Source organism: Gorilla gorilla, chromosome 6, assembly GCF_029281585.2.
Source record: "Gorilla gorilla gorilla isolate KB3781 chromosome 6, NHGRI_mGorGor1-v2.1_pri, whole genome shotgun sequence".
Lineage (NCBI taxonomy): Eukaryota > Metazoa > Chordata > Mammalia > Primates > Hominidae > Gorilla > Gorilla gorilla.
The window spans coordinates 153160256-153183523 of NC_073230.2; the positions used below are offsets into that span (position 1 = coordinate 153160256).

The window sequence follows — 23268 nt, forward strand, 5'->3', positions numbered from 1 at the left end:
CTTTGGTGTTTCATCCCTCCCTATCTTTCTCCTTGCTGGTGCTATGAACCTCTGACTTGGTTGGATGGCCCCAAAGACCTCTTGTACGCAGTTTTTTCTCTTGCACCACGATATTTTCCTCTGAAATCACTATCCTTACTTTTCTGATATTTGCATCTACCACCTCTTAGACAATAGCTGACTTTCATGGGCACTGTGTTGCTCTGGATTGAAAAGAAAAGAAAAAAAAATTCTGGCTGTGAAAATCTGGGTATAGATTGACTCTTTGTGCTTGCATATTTGCTATAATTATCTTAAGCCCATTGGAAAACTCTAAGTTTGAATAATTACAGTGTGGCTCTGTTTGTAGCATGTAACTTATTTTCAAAAGAGAATAACATGGCTCCCTTCTGCGATTATTTGGTTTTTGCATTTCTCATTTCTGTTTCCAGGAATAGAAAATCATCTTACGACAAGACACCTAAAAAGGCTTGGTAGAATGTTAAGCAAACCAACATCACTTTAAACACAGAGCTGTGTTTGCAGGAGAGTCAATAAAATTCTCAAGAGGACAAAGATTAGACAGAAAATAAATGGACAATTATGAGAACACAAGCTAGCAACTAGCAGAAAAACAAATTAGGAAAACGGAAGGCTATACCTGCTTTTAGGGTATTTGTCAATCCCCCAAATCACAGATTAAAATGACTCCAGAGGTCATATTCTATAAACCCTTCACCTGTGTAAGGTGTTATGTTAGAGTAAGAATGACTTCATAAAAACTGGAACCTCTACCCATTGCTACCAGGAATCAATAATAAGAGTTGTGACTGACATTTGATTGAAGCTAAGGAATTCAGAGGAAAATAAAATATTATTTAAATTGTGAAAGAATTAACTGCCAACCTAGAATTCTACATCCAGAAGATATAATTCAAATTTCAGATGAAAGAAAGATGTTATCACAGAAGATAAGAAAGAAAAAAAGAAACACCTGAGAGTGTTCATGCACTTCAGGAGACACGAAAGGAGATTTTTTTCTGGCTGAAGAAATGCTCCCGGTGGTGGTAATGAGTGGTTGTGTTTTATGCTCCTGAACACGATGATTTTTTTTGTGTCCTTGGTTTTCTTAAGTGAGGCTGTGATACGACCATGATATGCCTATGTTATATTTTCTTTGCATTTAACCTGCCGTGAATTGTTAAACTTTCTAAATTCATGGAAGGGTTGACTTTATATATTAGAAATGCTCAGACAAAATGTGATTTGGGCCCACTTTATTTTCTCTTCCTCTTGGGAATATGATGGCTTTTTTTTTTCTTTTTTTTTTTTTTTGAGATAGAGTCTCACCCTGTCGCCCAGGCTGGAGTGCAGTGGCAAGATCTTGGCTCACTGCAAGCTCTGCCTCCCAGGTTCACGCCATTCTCCTGCCTCAGCCTCCCGAGCAGCTGGGACTACAGGCGCCGGCCACCACACCCGGCTAATATTTTGTATTTTTAGTAGAGACAGGGTTTCACCGTGTTAGCCAGGATGGTCTCGATCGCCTGACCTCGTGATCCACCCTCCTCGGCCTCCCAAAGTGCTGGGATTACAGGTGTGAGCCACCGCGCACGGCCTATGATCGAATTTTAACATCAACCTATATAATCTGCTCCATATCTGTTATTTTGCTTTTATGCGTTTATCTGCATGTTTCCTATTTATCTTTACTTCACTTTAATAATCTTCTAATGAATCAGGATAATCAGTTAAATTATCCAATGTTTCTTAATTTCAGATATTACAGTTTGTTGTTTTAGAATGAATATCTGATTATTTCTATAGATTATATTTATCTGTGGAATATGACAATTTTTTCAATGTTTTATATCTCTGCCTCCATTTTCTTCAAAATATGAATTATTGTTACTCTGAAGCCTTTATTCAGAGCTTTGGTATCTGTGTTATGTTTGGCAGTCTCCCAGTGACTACATTCTCTCTTGATTATTGATCAATTTTTTTTCTTTTTTTTCAAGTTTTCAATGAAAAGTTGTAGAGGCTTTCTGTTATGTAATTTTCCTCTAAAGATTTTTGGTATTTTTTTTTCATAATTACGATTGTGGCAGATCTACTGTTGTTTGTAGGGCATAATTTTTCTTTCTATAATGTGGTCTTTATCAAAATCTCTCAACCCTGGTAGATTGTAACTCCAACATCCCCAGCACTTTGAAATTTCTAAAATCACTTTTCAGTTCTGTTCAGCACTTCTCAGCAGTCAGCCCCACAGAAACCATCCTTTGCTATGCCTCCAGGAATCTTGCATGTTTGGATTCAGCCTAGACTTAGGAGAAACACCTATGCATACTTTGGAAGTTCCTTTTGTACATATTCTTCTTCAGTGCCCTACCCTGAAATCTCGGTTTCCACATTGGCCCTCAACTTCCGTGTTATTTGTACCCAAGGAGACTTCAGCTTTCTCCTTGGACTCCATTTTGCTAGTTGCTGCTTGGAAAATGACTCTTGGGAGGAAGTCTATTTGAATGTGAGGCTTGTGTCATATTTCCCTTCTCACAAGGATCACATCACTGTACTATCTACTTTCCTGCAACTGAAAATGGCTGTTCCATATATTTCATTTAGTTTTATATTTACAGTGGGAGGGAAAGACTGATACTACTCCAAATTCCTTACATTTATTTTCTTCTATCTCACTTCTTGATTTTCTGACCTTTTTAGGGCTGGTAATCTGGCTGTTACCAATCTATATTCTCTATAGTTATTGCATGAAAATTAGTGACTGAATTTACTAAGGACACAATTACTTCTAAGACACACTCATTAGAAGCTTAAGCTCACGTCAGATTGATTTGGCAGCTTTAGCTTGCTTGAGAAAGCACTGAATTTTGTGAAAGAAAAAATTCTTTGGCAAATTAATGTTCAGGACTTGGCAAATGTTTCATAAGTTAACTAATGAGTGAAGTGGCGGAAAGAGATTGTGCCAGTTTAAAGAGGCACGTGTGTCCAACCAGTTCAGTTCTTGGTTTTGTTTTTTAGAGTAGAGTTTGTATTTGTAGTTAGGTAAGAATTGGGACACAAGAAGAAACAAGAGAGTACTCAAATTACTAAAATCAGGAAAGAAAAAGGGGACATTGCCACTTCCTTTATGGAAATAAAATGTTTATAAGAAATATGAGCAATTGTATGCCAAAAAACTAGATAATCTAGATGAAATGAACAAATTCTTAGAAAGATACAAAGTGTAATACTGACTCAACAGGAAATAAAATGTAAATAGAACTATAAAAGTAAAGAAATTGCATTGATAATTTTAAAACTTTTTAAAAAGAAAATCCCAGAACTGCGTGGCTTCCCCGATGAATCCTACTAAAGGTTTAAAGAAAAATTAACACTAAATCCTTCACGAAGCCTTCCAAATAGAGAATGGAATACTTCCCAGTTCATCCTCTGAGGCCAGTATTATATTCATACCAAAACCAAGAAAAAGATATTACAAAAAAGAAAACTAAAGAACAGTACCCCTTTTTATATACATGCCCAAATCCTGAACAATATGTAATACTAGCAAACGAGTTTAAATTGCATATCAAAGGTTTTACATATTATGACCAAACTGGATTCATCCCTAGAATCTGAGGTTGCTTTCATATCCAAATACCAAATCAATAAAGTATACCACATTAATTACATAAATGAGAAAAACAACATGATCATTTTAATAGCCAAAATAAAGCATTTGACAAATCTAATAATAATAAAAATACTCAACAAAATAAAAATGAAGAGTACTTTCTCAACCTGTCAAAAGGCATAGATGAAAAAGCTCACAGCTAACATTGTACTTAATGGTGAAAGATAGAATGCTTTTTCTTAAGATCAGGAACAATACGTGGATGTCCACTCTCACCACTTTGATTCAACATTGTACTGGAGGTGTATAGTGGGACAGTTAGACTTGTCTTATTCCAAAAGCTTGGAACCTTAGCCATGAGATAGCAATACCAGCTTGCCGGTTTTACTTTGCCCCAACAGATAATCCAATGAAGACTGTGAACCAAATTTTTGGGTAAAGCAGTCTCCATGGCAGTTTGATTTTTAAAGGCCAAACCTCCCCAGACTCCATAGATCACTGGGGCCAAACAGTACCAAAGGAGGGTGTCATACATTAACCAGGACCCCTGCTTAGAACTGCAGCACAAAAGCCTGGATACATGCAATGCTATTCCACTTTCCCAGTAGACATTGAACCCCAGGTTCCAAATAATGTTGGGGCCAAGCAGCATTGCAACTGTGAGAGAAAATTCTAAGGAGGGCTTAATACTAGACCGCAGAACCTCTGCCAAGAGCGTCGTCTTTGGAGAGTTTGAGGTCTAGAGGATTCCCCAGGGTGTCCTCCTGTGGGGTCCAGTCTTAGAGTTCCAGACCTCTCTGGCCTTAGGTGGGCACTGGTGCCACCTTGCATGCATTCCCTCCAGAGCCTACTATGAGCTTTAGAAGAATAGCCATAAACTGTAATGTGAACTGAATGCTGGGTGGGCCTTTTTGTTCCTTAGCCAGTTGAGTAGATAAGGGAAGATTTTAGCATAAGAAAAGAATGTTCAAGTTGCTTGAAACACGTGCGAGTTTGCTGTGAGCTGGTGCACCACACGTAGGGATCAGGGACCACGCGTGGAAAATATGTATATATATATAAAAGTTTTTCCCCCTACGGGTAGGGTAATTATAACCTCATTCCTAGGCCTTAAGACACTACCAGGGAGTGACCCCAGGCAATTGCCCTCAATTTCCAAGGAGCTACTAGGAAACAGCACTGAAAGACTGAAAAAGAAAGAGAGGGGAAAAAATGAAAAATATCCTGGTCCCTTAAGCAAACCGGCGGCGGCGGTCAGTCTTCTCCACATGGAAAGCCCCTAGTTTCACTGGCCATAGCCAGAAACCTGCAGTTGCTTCCATGTTTAGTTGCTGCCCACCAAGGGTCCCGGTTTGGAAAGAAAAACAGAAAGAGATTCCCCTGTATGGAGCAGAAGGAAAAGAATAAATCCCAAACTTTGGGCTTACCTCTTACTCCTGGGTGGCTCGCCAAAATATGCTAACGGTGGAGGGTGTCCAGGTTCTTGGCATCTTGAACAAAAGAATTGGACAAAATGCACAAACAAAGAAACGACAAAGGGTTTTACTGAAAATGAAAGTATACTCCACAATGTGGGAGCGGGCCTGAGCATCAGGGTTCAAAGGCCCTGTTACAGAGATTTTGTGAGTTTAAATGCCCTCTTCTTGGGGTACACCCCATTTAAATGAAGAGGATGAAGTAAAGTTAGAAAGTCATTTATGGTGTGTGCCCTATGGAGAGGATATTTCCTGTTATAGCTGAAGTATGAATCGGCCTTATGTTTCCTCCCTCCAGACCCTATTTTCCTGCCCCACTGATCACCCTCATAATACTAAAGTTTCTTATTAAAGTAGCTACAGAAGATTTTGAAGCACTTGATTCTAGTAAGTGTAGGGAGATACTTTAGGCCTGAGGGTATCATTAGTAAAATAAGTAAGAGAAACAGTTCCTTATAATATCTCTCTTTAAAATCAGAAATGACAGAAAAATCTTGGAAATTACAGGTAGGGATTGATGAGAAATATATTATATTGTAATTCAAATATACTTTTTAAAAGAGAGTGTCCTAGCAGCATCCTCTTTAAATAAGGGTCCAACTGAGATGAAAAATCATGAACTTAAAATTCATTATGGCTCTGTGTTTTTCTCCAAGTCTGTTGTCTACATGACAGACATGTCATTTGTCTGTCATATAATTTTAATCAAACACCGAAATGCTTAGAGTTGAGAGATCTTTATTATTATTATTATTATTATTATTATTATTATTATTATCTTGAAACAGAGTCTTGCTCTCTAGCCCAGGCTGGAGTGCAGCGGCACGATCTCGGCTCACTGCAACCTCTGCCTCCCAGGTCCTGGTTCAAGCAATTCTCCTGCCTCAGCCTCTCGAGTAGCTGGATTACAGGCACGTGCCAACATGCCAAGCTAATTTTTGTATTTTTAGTAGAGATGGGGTGTCACCATGTTGGCCAGGCTGGTCTTGAACTCCTGACCTTGTGATCCCCTGCCTTGGCCTCCCAAAGTGCTGGGATTACAAGCATGAGCCACTGCACCCGCCCGAGAGATTTCTTAAAAATTGAATCTAAAGGTAGGATACATATTTGGAAGAAAGATATGTTTTTAAAATGGAACAAATAGAGAGTGGCTTGAAATTGAAGGAAAGGAAAAAAGCACAGGGGAAATAGAATCTGATCTCTATGAGCTTCCAAATTTAAAAATATACTGCAATGGAAATTTTTGCAATTCACACACAATAAGATTTTCGGCAGACCAAGACTCCTCTCCTTGGAGGAGATACAGTCCTCTGAGGTGCTGCCTTAACAAGCTCCATGGGGGCCACATTTATCACATCATCAAATTTCAACCTTTTTGAAAGGGGGGTATGTAGGCAGGCAAAATTTTGAGATCACAACAAGTCTAGATGCTTGGAGACTGTGCCATGTGACATAACCCATATAAGGTGACTTATCTGTGAAATGTTCATGCCAAGATTCTCCTGGGTAGGAACAACCTTGCCATTCTTCCTGAGTTCTCACTTCTTTGCATAAGCAGGAACACAAGTGCACATGCGTGCACACACACACAAACAGAGGCACACACACCCGCCCCACACCTACACACGCTGACACTCAAATGAATAACAAAGCTGGAGGATAGAGAGGAGAGGGGAAGGTGTTACACTGCTCAGTAGGGAAGACATAGGATGGTGGGAAGACGCTTCATATGTTGTTCTCTGGACTCCACAGGTATGTCTCTGGATAATGGGCCTCTTTTAAGTAATCAGAGTATAAAGTCTACATATCTAGAAGCCCCCTGAATATCCCTGGGTCCTGTCCCAGTCCTCAGGATAGAAAGAGATCTGGGACTCATCGTCCACCCAACCTGCTTCAGGTGCAGGCAATTCAGCTCCAACCTTTCCCCATCTCTGTGTTTTCCTGTGCATTCAAGGGCAATTTGAGGCAAATACCAGAAATAGTATCTTCCTTTGTATTAATCATTATTTATACACTGATTAGTGGTTTCCAGGAGAAGAGCAAGGCAGAAGACTGGCAGAAATGTTCAGGTTTAGGATGGAGGAAAAAAAGAGAGAGAGAGCGAGAACACCTTCACGGAGACCCCTTCCTGGCACTATGCCAGGTCTCAGAGTAACATCTGATACTTACAGTGTCAAAACGTTACATAGGTTTCAGACTTGCCTTTGTCCCACCCTTTTCCTATCACTTGTGGGAAGGAGCTGGTAGCAGTAGATCACTCTGGTTCATGGTGTCAAACTGGAAGAGGCATAAGAGTCATATATATATTCCTGCTGCCTCCTTTACAAATGAAGGAGGTGAAGCTCCAGGTGTTACGTAGTTTTTCCTGTGATTTCTTCATTTCTTCTTCTACCGAGAATCATCTGCTTCTGCTACATCCTAGGAATATCCTCCAGCCAGCAAAGTGACATTAGGGTTCCTTTTCTTTGTTGCCCTGGAGGGAGATGTCAGGTGCCGGGGGAAAGTCCTAGAGTTATTTGACAAGGATTTCTCTCCTATTTCTTCTAATAGCAGAGAAGCCCATATAGGTGCCAGACAAGCCAGATAAGCTTTTCCTGATTTGTGTACCAGGAATGGTTGTCTTCATCTTATGGAAACCCTTTATCAGATCCTAGAGTGGGATAACTTGACTATGGTGTCACATATTAAATTTTGGGGAAAAGTCCTGGCTGGTGGAAATATGGTAAAATATTCCTACTACAAAAATAACTTCTCTGATTCACATGTATCTGGCAACACATTCAGTGAAAATTTTGCTTTTAAAAAATAAACACAATTGAATGCATTCTTATTCCCTTTACATCCATTTAAAGGGAGAGATGTTTCTCACTTTTGAGAAGAAGTTTTTTAAAATAATGTGTTTTCTTACAATTTAAAAATGGAAAAGGAAAACAGAATCCTGTCTGTATTTGTAACACTGTAATGACACAATCTTTTCAGTGTGGATTATGTTTAAGAAACGTCCGCTACTCTCAAAAATATACCCCTAGCTTGTATTCTGGAGAGTTTGTTTTGATCCTTCCTATTTAGATCTAAAACTGACCTGATGTTTATTTTTGTGCATGGTGTGTGGTAGGGGCCATGTTTTGGTGTTCTTCGACATGGATAGCCAACCGACACAGCATAATATTATTTTTCAAAAACACCAGTGCCAACTTTGTCTTAGACCAAGAGTGTGCATATTCTTCTGGATTTTGTTTTGTTTTGTTTTGTTTTGTTTTGTTTTGAAACAGCATCTCGCTCTGTCTCCCAGGCTGGAGTGCAGTGGCATGATTTTGGCTCACTGCAACCTCTGCCTCCTGTTCAAGCAATTCTCCTGCCTCAGCCTCCCAAATAGCTGGGACTACAGATGCCCAACACCACGCCCTGCTAATTTTTGTATTTTTAGTAGAGACAGGGTTTTGCCATGTTGGCCAGGCTGGTCTCGAACTCCTGACCTCAAGTGATCCACCCACCTCCACCTCGGCCTCCCAAAGTGCTGGGATTACAGGTGTGAGCCACCGCGCCCAGCCGTTCTTCTGGATTTTTGAGTTAACCACTCTGTGTCACTGGTATATTTGTTTATCCTTCTTCCACTGCCACATTCACTCAATTGCTGTGGCTTTATAAGTCTGAAGAGTCAATGGAGTAAGTTCTTCCATTCATTCTTCTTTCTCAAGATTTCCTTGGCTATTCTGGACCTTCTGCATTTCATATAACATTTAGAGTACAATTATTAATTTTCATTGATAAAAAAACTTGCTAGTATTCTGATTTGAATTTCATTGAAAGTATAGATCAAATTGAATAGATTTAGAATGTTTACAAAACTTCCAATCTATAAACACACAATTATATTAATGTATACGTGCATATATACATCTTATTAATTTTGTATATTGACCTTGAATCCAGAAGTTTTTATAAATACACAGTAATTTTAATAGTTCATTGATTGAGTTTAAAATTTTTCTACAAACAACATCATGGTGGTGTAAATAATGACATTTGATATTCTTCATTTTAATTCTTATGCTTCTTACTCTTTCTTTTGGTGTTATTACTGGCTACTTTATGAATCAACATTAAATAGAAGTGGCTAATACCTTCTTCTTCTTCGAAGAACACCAAAACATGGCCCCTACCACACACCATGCACAAAAATAAACACCAGGTCAGTTTTAGATCTAAATAGGAAGGATCAAAACAAACTCTCCAGAATACAAGAGGAGCACCTTATATTCTAATGCAGGGGGAAAGCTTTTAAACATTCACCGTTAAGTATAATGTTTCTGTTGGTTTTATGGATATTCTTTTTCAGATTTAGGAAAGGTTTTTTTTCTATTTGAATCTTGCAGTCTTTTCATAGGGCATAAATTCTGAATTGTCTATTCTTTGTGGATTTTTCTTTTCATTATTATTGTATAGTATCACCTACATGCTTACACATGCTGATAACAAAATTGCTACTACCAGTTTCTACAACATGTTTTTCATTATTTTATTTTTAATCTCTGTGTGGGGGTGTGCATGTGCGTCTGCGTCTGTGTGTGTGTGTTAGAGAGAAAAAAAGAGAATTTATGTTTAAGGGGTTTAGGTGTGGCACATAAGGATTTTGTAACTCGATTTTCTGTTTTCAATTAAAGTGCCTAACTCTGTCTTTTAATGCCCTGTAAGTACATATAATGTGATAATTCATATACACAGACTTATTTATACTTGCTTATTTTGTGTTTTCTATTTGTCAAAAAAAATTGCTTTTTTTTTCTTTTTTGGCCTGCTGCTGGATTGATAACACTTTCAAATTTCTTTTATTTACTTTGTAATTTTGGAAACCATATATTTTGTTTATTTTTTATGATTCTCATTAATTGCTAATATACAAGTTTAATACATTATTTTAACAAATCTAAAGTCACTCCTAGTTTCAATTTTCATCAAGAGTCTTAGCATTCTTTATTTTTCACACATCTCCCTCTGTTTACTTATTATTTCCAAAAGATTTAATTTTACCCTTTCAAAACACCAAAATAATCATTTTATAGCCCATTGTTTATAAAATTTACTGAGATATTATATTTGAAATTATGTGTAAATATTGTTTTCATATATTCAATTTACCTCTGGGTTCACTTTTGTTCTTATTAAGGAATATAGTGCTATACTGAGGATCTGTAGGTCCTCAGTGCCCTTCTGATTTGTATATCCAATAATATCTTACTTTGCTCTCATTCATTCAAGAGAGTTATTGCAGATATAAAATTGTAGAATGACAGCTTCTCCCCTTCTTGGCACCGTGACAACAGTAGCTCATTATCTTCTGAATTCTTCTTGTTGATGAGAAGTCTCCGTCAGTGGAATTGTTGCTCTTATTAGATCATTGTCTTTTACCTTTGATAATTTTTAATATTACCTCTTACTACTAGAAAAATTAAATTTTAAGAGAATATAACAAAGACTTTACAAGACAAATAATATTATAGTTTCTATTAGAAATCAAAAAGGTTGTGAAACAAAAAGGCACTATAATGAACCAAGAAATATGTGTAGATATGTATTATAGACATATATAAGTATATATATTTATATGTATACATACATATGTGTATCAACTTAAAAATCTAAGAAAAACAAAGTTATTAAATTTTTAAAAATTAAGATGAGATAAATTTTAAACTGATGTCAGTCATAGGATAAACTCTGTAGGTTTTATGGATACTCTTTTTCCTTTTTTAACTTTTAAATTCAGGTGTACATGTGCAGGTTTGTTACATAGGTAAATTCATGTCATAGGGTTTGTGGTACAGATTATTTCATCACTCAGGTATTAAGCCTAGTACCCATTAATTGTTTTTCATGATCCTCTCCCTCCTCTCACCTTCTGCCTTCTGATAGGCCCCTGTGCCTGTTGTTTCCCTCTATGTGTCCATGTGTTCTTATCATTAAGCTCCCACATATAAATGAGAATATGTCATATTTGATTTTCTGATCCTGTTTTCGTTTCCTAAGGATAAAGACCTTCAGCTCCGTCCATGTTCCTACAAAGGACATGATCTCATTCTTTTTCATGGCTGCATAGTATTCCATGGTGTATATGTACCACATTTTCTTTATCTAGTCTACCAGTTTTTAATATTTAGGTTGATTCCATGTCTTCACTATTATGAATAGTGCTGCAGTAAATGTACATGTTTATGTGTCTTTACAATGGAATGATTTATATTTCTTTGGGAGTATACCCAGCAATGGGATTGCTGAGTCAAATGGTAATTCTGTTTTTAGTTCTTTAAGAAATCTCCAGGGCTGGGTGCAGTGGCTCATGCCTGTAATCCCAGCATTTTGGGAGGCCGAGGCGGTGGATCATTTGATGTCAGGAGTTCAAGACCATCCTGGTCAACATGGTGAAACCCTGTCTCTCCTAAAAATACAAAAATTAGCCAGGTGTGATGGCGTGTGCCTGTAATCCCAGCTACTCAGGAGGCTGAGGCAAGAGAATCGCTTGAACTTGGGAGGCGGAGGTTGCAGTGAGCCAAAATTGTGCCATTGCACTCCAGTCTGGGCAACAGAACAAGACTCCGTGTCTAAATAAATAAATAAGAAAGAAAGAAAAAGAAAAGAAATCTCCAAACTCCTTTCTGCAGTGATTGAATTAGTTTACATTCCCACCAACAGTGTATAAGTGTTCCCTTTTCTCTCTGCAGCCTTGCCAGCATCTGTTATGTTTTGACTTTAACAGTAGCCCTTCTGACTGATGTGAGATTATATCTCGTTGTGGTTTTGATTTGCATTTATCTGATGATTAGTGAGGATGAGGATTTTTTCATATGTTTGTTCGCTGCTTGTATGTCTTCTTTTGAAGTGTCTGTTCATACCATTTGCTTACTTTTTAATGGGATTTTTTTTTGTAAATTTGTTTAAGTTCCTTTCAGATGCTGGATATTAGACCTTTGTCAGATGTATAGTTTACAAATAATTTTTTCCATTCTGTAGATTGTCTATCTACTTTGTTGATAATTTCCTTTACTGTGCAGAACTCTTTAGTTAATTGGATCCCATTTGTCAATTTTTGCTTTTATTGCAATTGGCTTTTGGCATCTTCATCATGAAATTTCTGTCCATTTCTATGTCCAGAACAGTACCACCTAGATTTTGTCTTCCAAGGTTTTTATTGCTTTGGGTTTTATATTTAAGTCTTTAATCCATCGTGAGTTGATCTTTGCATATGGTGTAAGGAAGGGGTCCAGTTTCAATCTTCTGCATATGGCTAGCCAGTTCTCCCAGCACCATTTATTGAATAGGGAGTCCTTTCCCCATTGCTTTTTTCAGTCAGCTTTGTTGAAGATCAGATGGTTGTAGGTGTAAGGCCTTATTTCTGGGTTCTCTATTCTCTTCCATTGGTCTATGTGTCTGTTCTTGTACCAGTACTGTGCTGTTTTGGTTACTGTAGCCCTGAAGTATAGTTTGAAGTCAAATAGCATGATGCCTCCAGCTGTGTTCTTTTTGCTTAGGTTTGCCTTGGCTATTTGGGCTCTTTTTTTTTTGTTTCATATGAGTTTTAAAATAGTTTTCTCTAGTTCTGTGAAGAATATCATCGGTAGTTTGATAGGTATGCCATTAGGCAGTACGGCCATTTTAACAATATTGATTCTTTCTATCAATGAGCATGGAATGTTTTTCCATTTATTTGTGTCATCTCTGATATCTTTGAACAGTGTTTTTTAGTTCTCATTGTTGAGATCTTTCACCTCTCTGGTTAGCTGTATTCCTATGTATTTTATTCTTTTTGTGGCAATTGTGAATGGGATTGCATTCCTGATTTGGCTCTTGGCTTGACTGTTGTTGGTGTATAGAAATTCTAGTGATTTTTGTATGTTGATTCTGTAGGTTTTATAGGTACTCTTTTTCAAATTAAGGAATTTTTTTCTATTTAAATTTTGCAGTCCTTTAGTCTGAGTAGTAAATGAGTAATGAAAAAAATGAATTTTGCAGTTCTTTTGTAGGAAATAAATTCTAAATTTCGTATTCTTTGTGAATTTTGTTTTGAAGAAAATGTCAAGAACATGGTGAAGAGTGAAAGAGACAAAAAATATCTTAAAGGGCAGATAAGAGACATACAAGATATGTTGATAGATGATAATATTGATCCAATAGAAATTCCAGAAAGTCTACACACAGTGAAACGTGGAGTATGGAGGAAAGATAGTCATCCACGAAAATTGTCGGTCATTTACATTTATTTAGAATTTATTTTTTATTTATTCTATTTTGTTCTCAGGGTTCATTTTTAATCTAAAGACTCAGGTCATCTTCAGTTAGGAAAATTTCAATTTGCTTGAGTATAAATTTACCTTTATTGTATTCATTAAGTGGAATGCATTTTTTTAGTGATTTAAAGACAAATTGTTTTCAATTCTCGAACTTTTTTGGTGAAATCTCTTCATATATTGTTTCTTCCCCATTTTCTTCATTCTTTTGCTTAGGAAACTATCACATCTAAATTTAGCCTCTCAATCATTTATGTCTCTAAGTGGTGCTTTCAAAATGTTATCCCTTTGCCTGTCTGTATTAAAATCTGGGTAGATTCCTTCATGACATCTTCCAATACACAACTTCTTCCCTTTAATGGTAGATGTGGACATTATCCTCTTTATTGTTTTTAAAATTGTGTGTTATATTTCTCTTTTTTTAATACTTTAAGTTTTAGGGTACATGTGCACAACGTGCAGGTTTGTTACATATGTATACATGTGCAATGTTGGTGTGCTGCACCCATTAACTTGTCATCTACATTAGGTATATCTCCTAATGCTATCCCTCCCCGACCCCCCATCCCACAACAGGCCCTGGTGTGTGATGTTCCCCTTCCTGTGTCCAAGTGTTCTCATTGTTCAATTCCCACCTATGAGTGAGAACATGCAGTGTTTGGTTTTTTGTCCTTGTGATAGTTTGCTGAGAATGATGGTTTCCAGCTTCATCCATGTCCCTACAAAGGACATAAACTCATCATTTTTTATGGCTGCATAGTATTCCATGGTGTGTATGTGCCACATTTTCTTAATCCAGTCCATCATTGTTGGACATTTGGGTTGGTTCCAAGTCTTTGCTATTGTGAATAGTGCCGCAATAAACATACGTGTGCATGTATCATCACTGGCCATCAGAGAAATGCAAATCAAAACCACAATGAGATACTGTCTCACACCAGTTAGAATGGCGATCATTAAAAAGTCAGGAAACAACAGGTGCTGGAGATGATGTGGAGAAATAGGAACACTTTTACACTGTTGGTGGGAGTGTAAACTAGTTCAACCATTGTGGAAGTCAATGTGGCAATTCCTCAGGGATCTAGAACTAGAAATACCATTTGACCCAGCCATCCCATTACTGGGTATATACCCAAAGGATTATAAATCATGCTGCTATAAAGACAATTGCGTGTTATATTTCTTACTGCAAAAGTCTATAACTGATTTGTTTTTATATACTAATTGTATTTTCGTGGCTATTTTATTTTTCTCAATTTATGTGTCATTTTAGAAAATATTATGTCTTCATTAATTTATTAAAGCATCCTAATCATCCTTACATTAGTGTCTTTGGAAGGTTGTTCTATACATTTAATTGCATCTTCAATGAATTTAAGGTTCTAATTATTTACTTTGTTTTCCCTTTTTAGTGTTAAATTTGTGTTTTAAAACAAACACGTTTATTAGGCAAATTTTGAGTGGAGGAGTTTTTGTTTTTATTATTGTTATTATTATTATCATTATTATTATTTTATTTTTCTGTCTTGTTTCTCCCTCTTGTGGTCTTTAGATTTTGTTGTTCTTCACCTGACTCCAAGGGCCCCCTTATAAAAATCAGGTCTTATAACACTTTCTCAGGTTCTGTTGATCAAATTATAGAGCCGGCAAGCATATTGACTTCTTGAAAGTCACTTTATCCAGCAACCCAATAGTTGTTTTAAAACTTCTTTCATGGCCCCAAACCAAGCCCTGAGCTTCAAACAGTCACATCAGTACCACATCTCACAACAACTTGCCTTAACCCCATAAAAGCTAAGTTCCAGGTATTACTGTCCACTTCCAGACTTGGAGCATATTATGTTTCTGATTCATTTCCAGTCTATGAAGGAGTTGTCACATTTTAAACTCTTTAGGGTTTGCATTTTGTATTTTATCTCTCATATCCATGTATTTGAAGTAGAGGAGAAATTGGGAACCCATCTTGAGCAAAAATCTTTACTCTCTTCTTATGTAAATATGTCATCAGTAGAGTAGGTACAATGATAAAATTGTTCAGTGTCACTGAGCTCAACTTCTGGGAGAAAATAAAGATTGGTAAAAACACTGGTAAATGAAAGAGGACCAGCCTCTATCTATTGCCTCATTAGACTTAGCTGATTATTGCTTTCAATGAATATCATGAAATGACAAATCTTCTATTTTTCTCCAAAGAATCTAGAGACACCAATTTTATCATGAAATTGCCTAGTTTTTAATATTAGTCAATAACCACAGATTTTAAATATCTCTAAAAGCCAAATTTGTAAGTCAACATCATAGGACTTTGGGCTGGATGGACCTATGAAATACTGATTTGTGGCCTCTGACATAAAATTCATGCTCTATAATGAAATGTTTTTTATTTTCTCCCATTAGCTGTGAAATTTCTGTCTTAAGTACATCACAGGATTTTTCTGTCACGAGAACATGGAAAGCAATCAGACCTGGATCACAGAAGTCATCCTGTTGGGATTCCAGGTGGACCCAGCTCTGGAGTTGTTCCTCTTTGGGTTTTTCTTGCTATTCTACAGCTTCACCCTGATGGGAAATGGGATTATCCTGGGGCTCATCTGCTTGGACTCTAGACTGCACACACCCATGTACGTCTTCCTGTCACACCTGGCCATTGTGGACATGTCCTATGCCTCGAGTACTGTCCCTAAGATGCTAGCAAATCTTGTGATGCACAAAAAAGTCATCTCCTTTGCTCCTTGCATACTTCAGACTTTTTCATATTTGGCGTTTGCTATTACAGAGTGTCTGATTTTGGTGGTGATGTGCTATGATCGGTATGTGGCAATCTGTCACCCCTTGCAATACACCCTCATTATGAACTGGAGAGTGTGCACTGTCCTGGCCTCAACTTGCTGGATATTTAGCTTTCTCTTGGCTCTGGTCCATATTACTCTTATTCTGAGGCTGCCTTTTTGTGGCCCACAAAAGATCAACCACTTTTTCTGTCAAATCATGTCCGTATTCAAATTGGCCTGTGCTGACACTAGGCTCAACCAGGCGGTCCTATTTGCGGATTCTGCGTTCGTCTTAGTGGGGCCGTTCTGCCTGGTGCTGGTCTCCTACTTGCACATCCTGGCGGCCATCTTGAGGATCCAGTCTGGGGAGGGCCGCAGAAAGGCCTTCTCTACCTGCTCCTCCCACCTCTGCGTGGTGGGGCTTTTCTTTGGCAGCGCCATCGTCCTGTACATGGCCCCCAAGTCAAGCCATTCTCAAGAACAGAGGAAGATCCTTTCCCTGTTTTACAGCCTTTTCAACCCGATGCTGAACCCCCTCATCTACAGCCTTAGGAACGCAGAGGTGAAAGGGGCTCTAAAGAGAGTCCTTTGGAAACAGAGATCAATGTGAAGAATCATTTGAGATATCCTGAGTGTGTAAGCATGGTTCTCATGACCCTGGGTCCTGAAATTTCCTTTTTAGTTCTTTAATTTACCACACCCAATACTGTTTCTCTTTAGACTTCTTATAAAAAGAGAAACTGGCCTGGCGTGGTGGCTGAAGCCTGTAATCCCAACACTTTGGGAGGCTGACCCGGGCGGATTACCTGAGGTCAGGAGTTCGAGACCAGCCTAACCAACATGGCGAAACACGGTCTCTATTAAAAATACAAAAATTAGTCGGGCGTGCTGGTGGGCGCCTGTAATCCCAGCTCTACTTGGGAGGCTGAGGCAGGAGAATCGCTTGAACCCAGGAGGCGGAGGTTGCACTGAGCCGAGATTGTACCACTGCACTCCAGCCTGGGCGACAGAGCAAGACTCCCTCTCAAAAAAAAAATAAATAAATAAAGAGAGAGAAACTAATTACTTTTACTATTTAAGGCATTGATACCAAACCTGAGATAAACTTATGAAACAGAAAATCACAATCTAATCCTACTCATGAACATAGATGCAAACCTCTTAAAGAAAATATTAATGAAACAAGTCCATCAGAATGAAGTAAGGATGTATTATAATGAAACTATGTATACCCTTAAAATGCAGCAATAATTTAACATTAAAACAAACAACAAAAATAACTTCCCTACATTAACAAATTAAAGAATACATTTCATATGAACATCTCAGTAGATCCAAGAAAGTGTTTGACAAGATTTAAGATCAATTCTTTATAAGCTAATATCGCAGTAAGACTTTCTAAACAGAATCTACCAAAAACAAAACAAAAATAAAAACAAAGCAGACGTCATGGTTAATGGTGAAATGTAAGCATCTGTCCTTTTCAGGTAAAGAATCAGACACAAAAAAAAATCACTTGTTTTTCTTGATTTCACTTTTTATTAGAGATCCTAACCAGTACAGTTAGACAAAAAGAACAAATACACCCATGCATGTGCACACATGCACACATGCACCCACACACACACGCACACACACACATTTGAGAAAGAAGAAACAAATTGTAATTACATACAAACGACATTACTGTATATGTAGGAAATTCAAAAGAATTATGAGAAATTTTAAAGTAGCTTGATACAAAATCAGTATAAAAATATATTTTTAAAGCAATAACAAACAATTAAAATGAAACTTGAAAAAACGCTACCATACACAACAGCATTTAATTCTCTAATGCTTAGGAATAATTGTAACAAAGATTATACAAAAACTCTGAAGAGACAATTAAAAATTTATTGAGAGACTATGGTAAATAAATAGAAACACAATGTGTGGTATGCCAAGTTCTTGGACTGAAAAACATAATATTACAAAGATTCAATCTCCTTAAATTGATTATTAGATTTAATACAATCCCAATCAATATCCCAGCAGGGTGTGTGGATGTGTGCAGAACTCAACAAACTAATCTTAAAATTCAAGGGACCAAGGCTAGCTCAAACCCTATTAAAAGAGAAAGAGTACAACGTGGGAGGATTTAATCCTTCAGATATCAAAACACACTATATAGTGCTAATAAATAGAACAGTGTGGTATTTATACACAGATAGACCAAAAAACAAACAGAATAGAAGGCAAATTAGCATATATTTGCTTTTATTAGCACTTGCTATATTAGAGGTGTGGCATGGCATATCACTGGGGAATGAAAAAGCTTTGAAGTAAATGGTGTTGGGACAACCGAGTCTTTATAAAGATATTCAAATCATGCAGAAAATTCAACTTCTGGTGTATTCAAGATTTAAGTGTCAAAGGCAGAACTCTAAAGCTTTTAGAAGATATACAAGAGAAGGATTTTTTAAACAATACACGTAATTGCTATTGTGAAATAATATCTGATATTATAAAATCTTTAAGCTGCATTAAATAAAAATATTGGTGTATGTGACTGGGTTGAAATTAAGAACTTATGTTAATCAAAACAGGGCATAAAAAGTGAAAGGACAAGCCACAAAATCTTCTCCTGGAAGACTTTCTGATTTATCAGCTTTCAAGCAGTACATCCCCAAAGACCAGCATATTTCAGAGTCTCATGCATTGTCTTGACTAGGTGACTTTCAATCATATCTCTTCAGTCTGTCTTTTTATGGCATTATTAAGTACTTGAAGTTTTTCTCTTTATATATTTTTTTCACATGTGTGTTGTCAGTTTACAATCAGTAATATACAAGATCGTCGTACACATCAATTTTGTCTTGTCATAGCTGTGTCTCTAGTATCTAGAGCAGAGCTAGGTACAGAGAAGATTCTCAATAATTATCTGTTGACAGACGACCAATAGGTATCCCCAGGAAAGTGTAAGCCCATCCACATTCTTCCTGAAACCAAGGAGCAACCAAGTTAGGGGGAGAGAGATGCATTTTTATGTTCTATTTATTAATAATTTCTATTTTGCACATGAGAAGATCGAGGAACACAGAGGTTGAGTAACTTATCCTGAGTCATTGAGTTAGCATAATCAATGGAAAATATAGAGTTTAAAAAAGTAGGTTCTCTGGCTCCAGAGCTGGTATTCTTTTATTGTTAAACAATAGAAATTTATGTCCAAGATCAGGTGCCAAGCATCGTCGAGCTCTAGTGAGGACTTTCTTCTGGCTTTCAGAGGGTGTCTTCCCACTGTGTCTACACATGGCAGAGAGAGAGAGAGCCCATATTCTCAATACAATACTAACTCTATGTACAACTGTAGCTTACACCAATGACCCAATGATTCAAGACAAAAGATAAACATATCTCCCTTCTACCACCAGGAAGGAAAGTTATCAGGATCATTGAAGGAGGACTTTCTTTCTTTCTCTCTTTCTTCCTTTCTTTCGTCTTTCCTTCCTTCCTTCCTTCCTTCCTTCCTTCCTTCCTTCCTTCCTTTCTTTCTTTCCTTCCTTCCTTTCTCTTTCTTTCTTCCTTCTTTCCCTTTTCTTTCTTTCTTTCTTCTCTATTTTCTTTATTTCCTTCCTTCCTTCCTCCCTCCCTCTTTTTTTTAATGAAGGACACATTATTGTCTCCTATGGAATTCTCAACTGTGAATACTCTATTGGAAATAATTATTATGATATTGGACCACTGTCACTGAAGGGAATTAATATTCCCTTCAACCATGAGATCTAGTGATCATTAATTACCATGTGAGATATGGGGGGTGGTAGTTTTACAAACTTAACAAAAAAATTATTTGTCAAAATGTAAGTAAAAGAGAACTTATATTAAAGGTAATATAGACACTAGGCTTGAAAAACTAAAATTAGTAGGGGAAAAAAGATAAATCATTCAGGTAAAAAGAACCGCAAGAGTCATCATAATGTATGGCATCTACAAAAATTAAGATAAGACAAAAGTAGGATAAAAATAGAATTTTTAATTCTAAAATCACCTTAAAATAGATTTTAAAATGAAAACAGAATAGAAGTTTTTTGACAATACAGTATATGAGTCATTTTCAGATTTTGTTGTAATGAGAAAATTTTCTGACATAACAATGTCTAAAACTAATAAAGAAGCAAGATAAACTTATTTTTTGTCTTTCCCCGTTTTATCAAGAAGAAAAATCTTTTCCAGAAAGACTTACTCTCAGCAGATTGTTTGCTTGTATTGCTTTGGCCAAGAATGAGTCAAATGGAAGTCTTTAATCCACTTACCAACAAAGAAGATGAGATTGAATGCTTGGCTTATATCAGTCATGGTTTAATCTCCCCTGGCTCATAGCAAGGACCATGTTCTCTGATATCTGCACTGCCTGAGAATCAGTATAGGGTCAGTAAGGAAGTGGGCAATGACCACTGAGCACACAACTGGCTTATCGGCCAAATGGTTTAAATTCTGAAGCTAACCTCTTGAAAAGAAGTAGGCCATTGAAGTTTGCAAATTTTCTCATCCATCAATTTTTGGGACCCAAATGATACTCTGTGAAAATAAGGCACAATGTTTAAAACTATAATGGCTACAATCTGTAAATATAATAAAAAATTATTCTTACACCAAAGGGACTCCTTTAAGAACCTAATCTAATACTGCTTTAAAAAAAAGATTCTGAATTAGAATAAGTATTTTAGTTACACAGTAGATGCTCTTCCTTCTGCTATATTAAATATATACATATATATATACTTCAAAAAGCGTGAGGAGTATGAAAACAGTTTTATAAATATATCTGAGATTGTCAGTTTATCCTTCTAGCCATATGTTTCTTTAAGATCACAGAAGTATCAGCAATTCAATTAACCAAATGTGTAAGGGATGTGATTGTATTTTCCCTGTATTGCCTAACTTATTTTCATATTGGGCAAATGTTCTTTTTACACAAAAAATAAAAGTCAAAATACTTTCCTGAAATATTGTCGGATCTCATTTTTGCTAAATTATTTATCTGTCTGTACTACTGTCTTTGCATCTGTATATGTTAATGAAGAAATTTGGGGGATATTGAGCTATCAATCATAATTATTTCTGGGTGCTGTGACCTAAAATAATTTTAATTTTTTTATTGAACTTTAAAAAATGTCTTTATTTTGTACATGTTGAGCTTAAGTCCTTCTTACCAAAAAGAAGGCAGTTTTTTTTCCCCTTGAAGTGGGTAGGGAGACAGGATGATAAAGAAGTATTAAGACTTTTAAGAAACAGGCAACGTGATTACAGATTTCCTGTTTACCACCAGCATGTGAGCAAAGGGAATGCAGACAATTTTCTCTCTTGATCAGTCATATCCCTCATGCCTATAACCTGAACTATGCCTGACACATTACTGGTGTATGATAAACATTTGATTAAGGTAGACACTGGGGGCCAGCACCAACTTTCCAACTGTTGAACAAAGTGCAATGCAATACTATTGTCCCATTAATAAGCCCAAACATGGAGACTAAATCGCTGGAGAAGTCTGTGGCTGTAAGAGAGAAAGGCAACATCCCCCTTCAAGCCTGTTCATCTACAATATATCAACAGTGGCAGCAAGTTAGAAAATTCTCTATTTGGCAGTATTTTTCTCACTTGATTTTCTAGGAAGGAAGTATGTATTCATTAGAATGCATCAGCTGCAAGTAACAAAAGTCATGTTAATTGCCCCTTCCCTCCTCTGCATGGATTCTTTGTGCCAATTGCTAAGACTGCCTACCTCTTCCACCCCCTCATATGATACATCCATTCCAACTTTTTATTGAAGACTTCCCTTAATAGTCTGCTATTCTCTTTCTGTCTGGACTGGTTCCATCCCAACAATTCCATCTGCCTTTACCTTCTGTTGGACTCTCTAATTCATTAATCATGCCATCCTCTTTTTGATTTACTCCTTTGTTTTGATGGAGCACCTCCTACAAAAGCTTTGTAAGGTTAAGGTGAGATGCAATCACAGAAATGATGGTGAAAACAGCCCTTAACATTTCAAATCCCTTATCATTGTTTATATTATTTTATCTTCTTCCATAACCCATTGAAATCCTATAAAGGAAGTAGAATTTTTAAAAAAGAAACAAAAACAGTAAAAACTCAAGCCCTGCAAAGGAGATACTTCTCTCTCAGAAATGGCAAATGTTAAAATATGCTTAGGCCAGCTGTAGGTATAGTAATTGATATAATCCACAAACACCTACTTCAAAATTGACTCACTTAATAAAGGTCCATCACCACTGCTGGAGCAATGTATACTTTACAGTATTTATTATTGCTAAAATATAAAATGTTAATCAGTGTAAATTTAACACTCACAAGAAGTCTAAGACTTTCCATGAAAAATGTTTTGCTGTCACCTTTTCAAAGAGTAGAAGCAAAAATAGGCAAATTATGATATGTGAATTTGTATCTATAGTAGACTGTGTTAAATGTCATTATATTGTACTCAACAAAAGGAATAAAATTGTGCTACTAATGCCAGTCTGAACAAATATGCAGCAGAATATTATTCTTAGCTCTATCCAGGTGTTGGTGAGTCAAATTTATTTTTCTGTAATAACCTCATAAGAAAGATGGACAATAAAAAATACTAAAAGTAAAATATTACTTAAACTCAATCTTGAAGCATTCTTACAATAAGTGCTTCTTTGGTCTATCACAGAAGGGAGACTGATTTGAGCTGAAGTAGTTGAAGAGGGCTCCATGAGTGCTTTGAAGGATTGGTGTTATGTATGAATTCAAGTGGGTAAAACAAGATTAAATGGACTTGAAACAAGGAATAGGAATTTCAAGAATGGGAGCTGCTGGGGGATAGTACTTGAAGAAAATATAGTGTGTGCATTGGAGAATAAGGAGGTAAGTGGAGGGAAGCTCTACTGGCCCACAGATCATTTTAAAAGAAAAATAACCCCATTAGCCTCCTCTTGAATAGATATATTTTAGTGTTCTCCACAATAGATTAAATACATTACTATTATTGTGAAGTGCTTCTTCCACCACAGTTCAAAAACTGAAACTCCATAGAGAACTAGATTGAAAACAGACATGTAGTAAGAAAGAACTGGAAGGATTTTGCAATCATCACTCAGTGA

At 36.7% G+C, this 23268-nt stretch overlaps 1 protein-coding gene and 1 long non-coding RNA gene across 2 annotated transcripts; one reads left to right on the plus strand and one right to left on the minus strand.

The window, feature by feature from the left end:
• The first annotated feature begins 6569 nt into the window (after positions 1–6569).
• On the plus strand, positions 6570–19654 carry OR2A12 (olfactory receptor family 2 subfamily A member 12). Its single transcript, XM_019030664.4, has 2 exons — positions 6570–6834; positions 15762–19654. The coding sequence occupies exon 2, from the start codon at positions 15813–15815 to the stop codon at positions 16743–16745; it is 933 nt and encodes a 310-aa protein (XP_018886209.2). The 5' UTR covers positions 6570–6834; positions 15762–15812; the 3' UTR covers positions 16746–19654.
• LOC134758963 (uncharacterized) lies at positions 17652–23268 on the minus strand. Its single transcript, XR_010134781.1, has 3 exons — positions 20623–23268; positions 20431–20528; positions 17652–19116 (listed from the first exon to the last, which is right to left on the minus strand). It is a non-coding gene; the product is annotated as an uncharacterized lncRNA (long non-coding RNA).

Coding starts and splice junctions, on each gene's coding strand:
- OR2A12 (XM_019030664.4), top strand. CDS start 15,813: ATGGAAAGCAATCAGACCTGGATCACAGAAGTCATCCTGTTGGGATTC.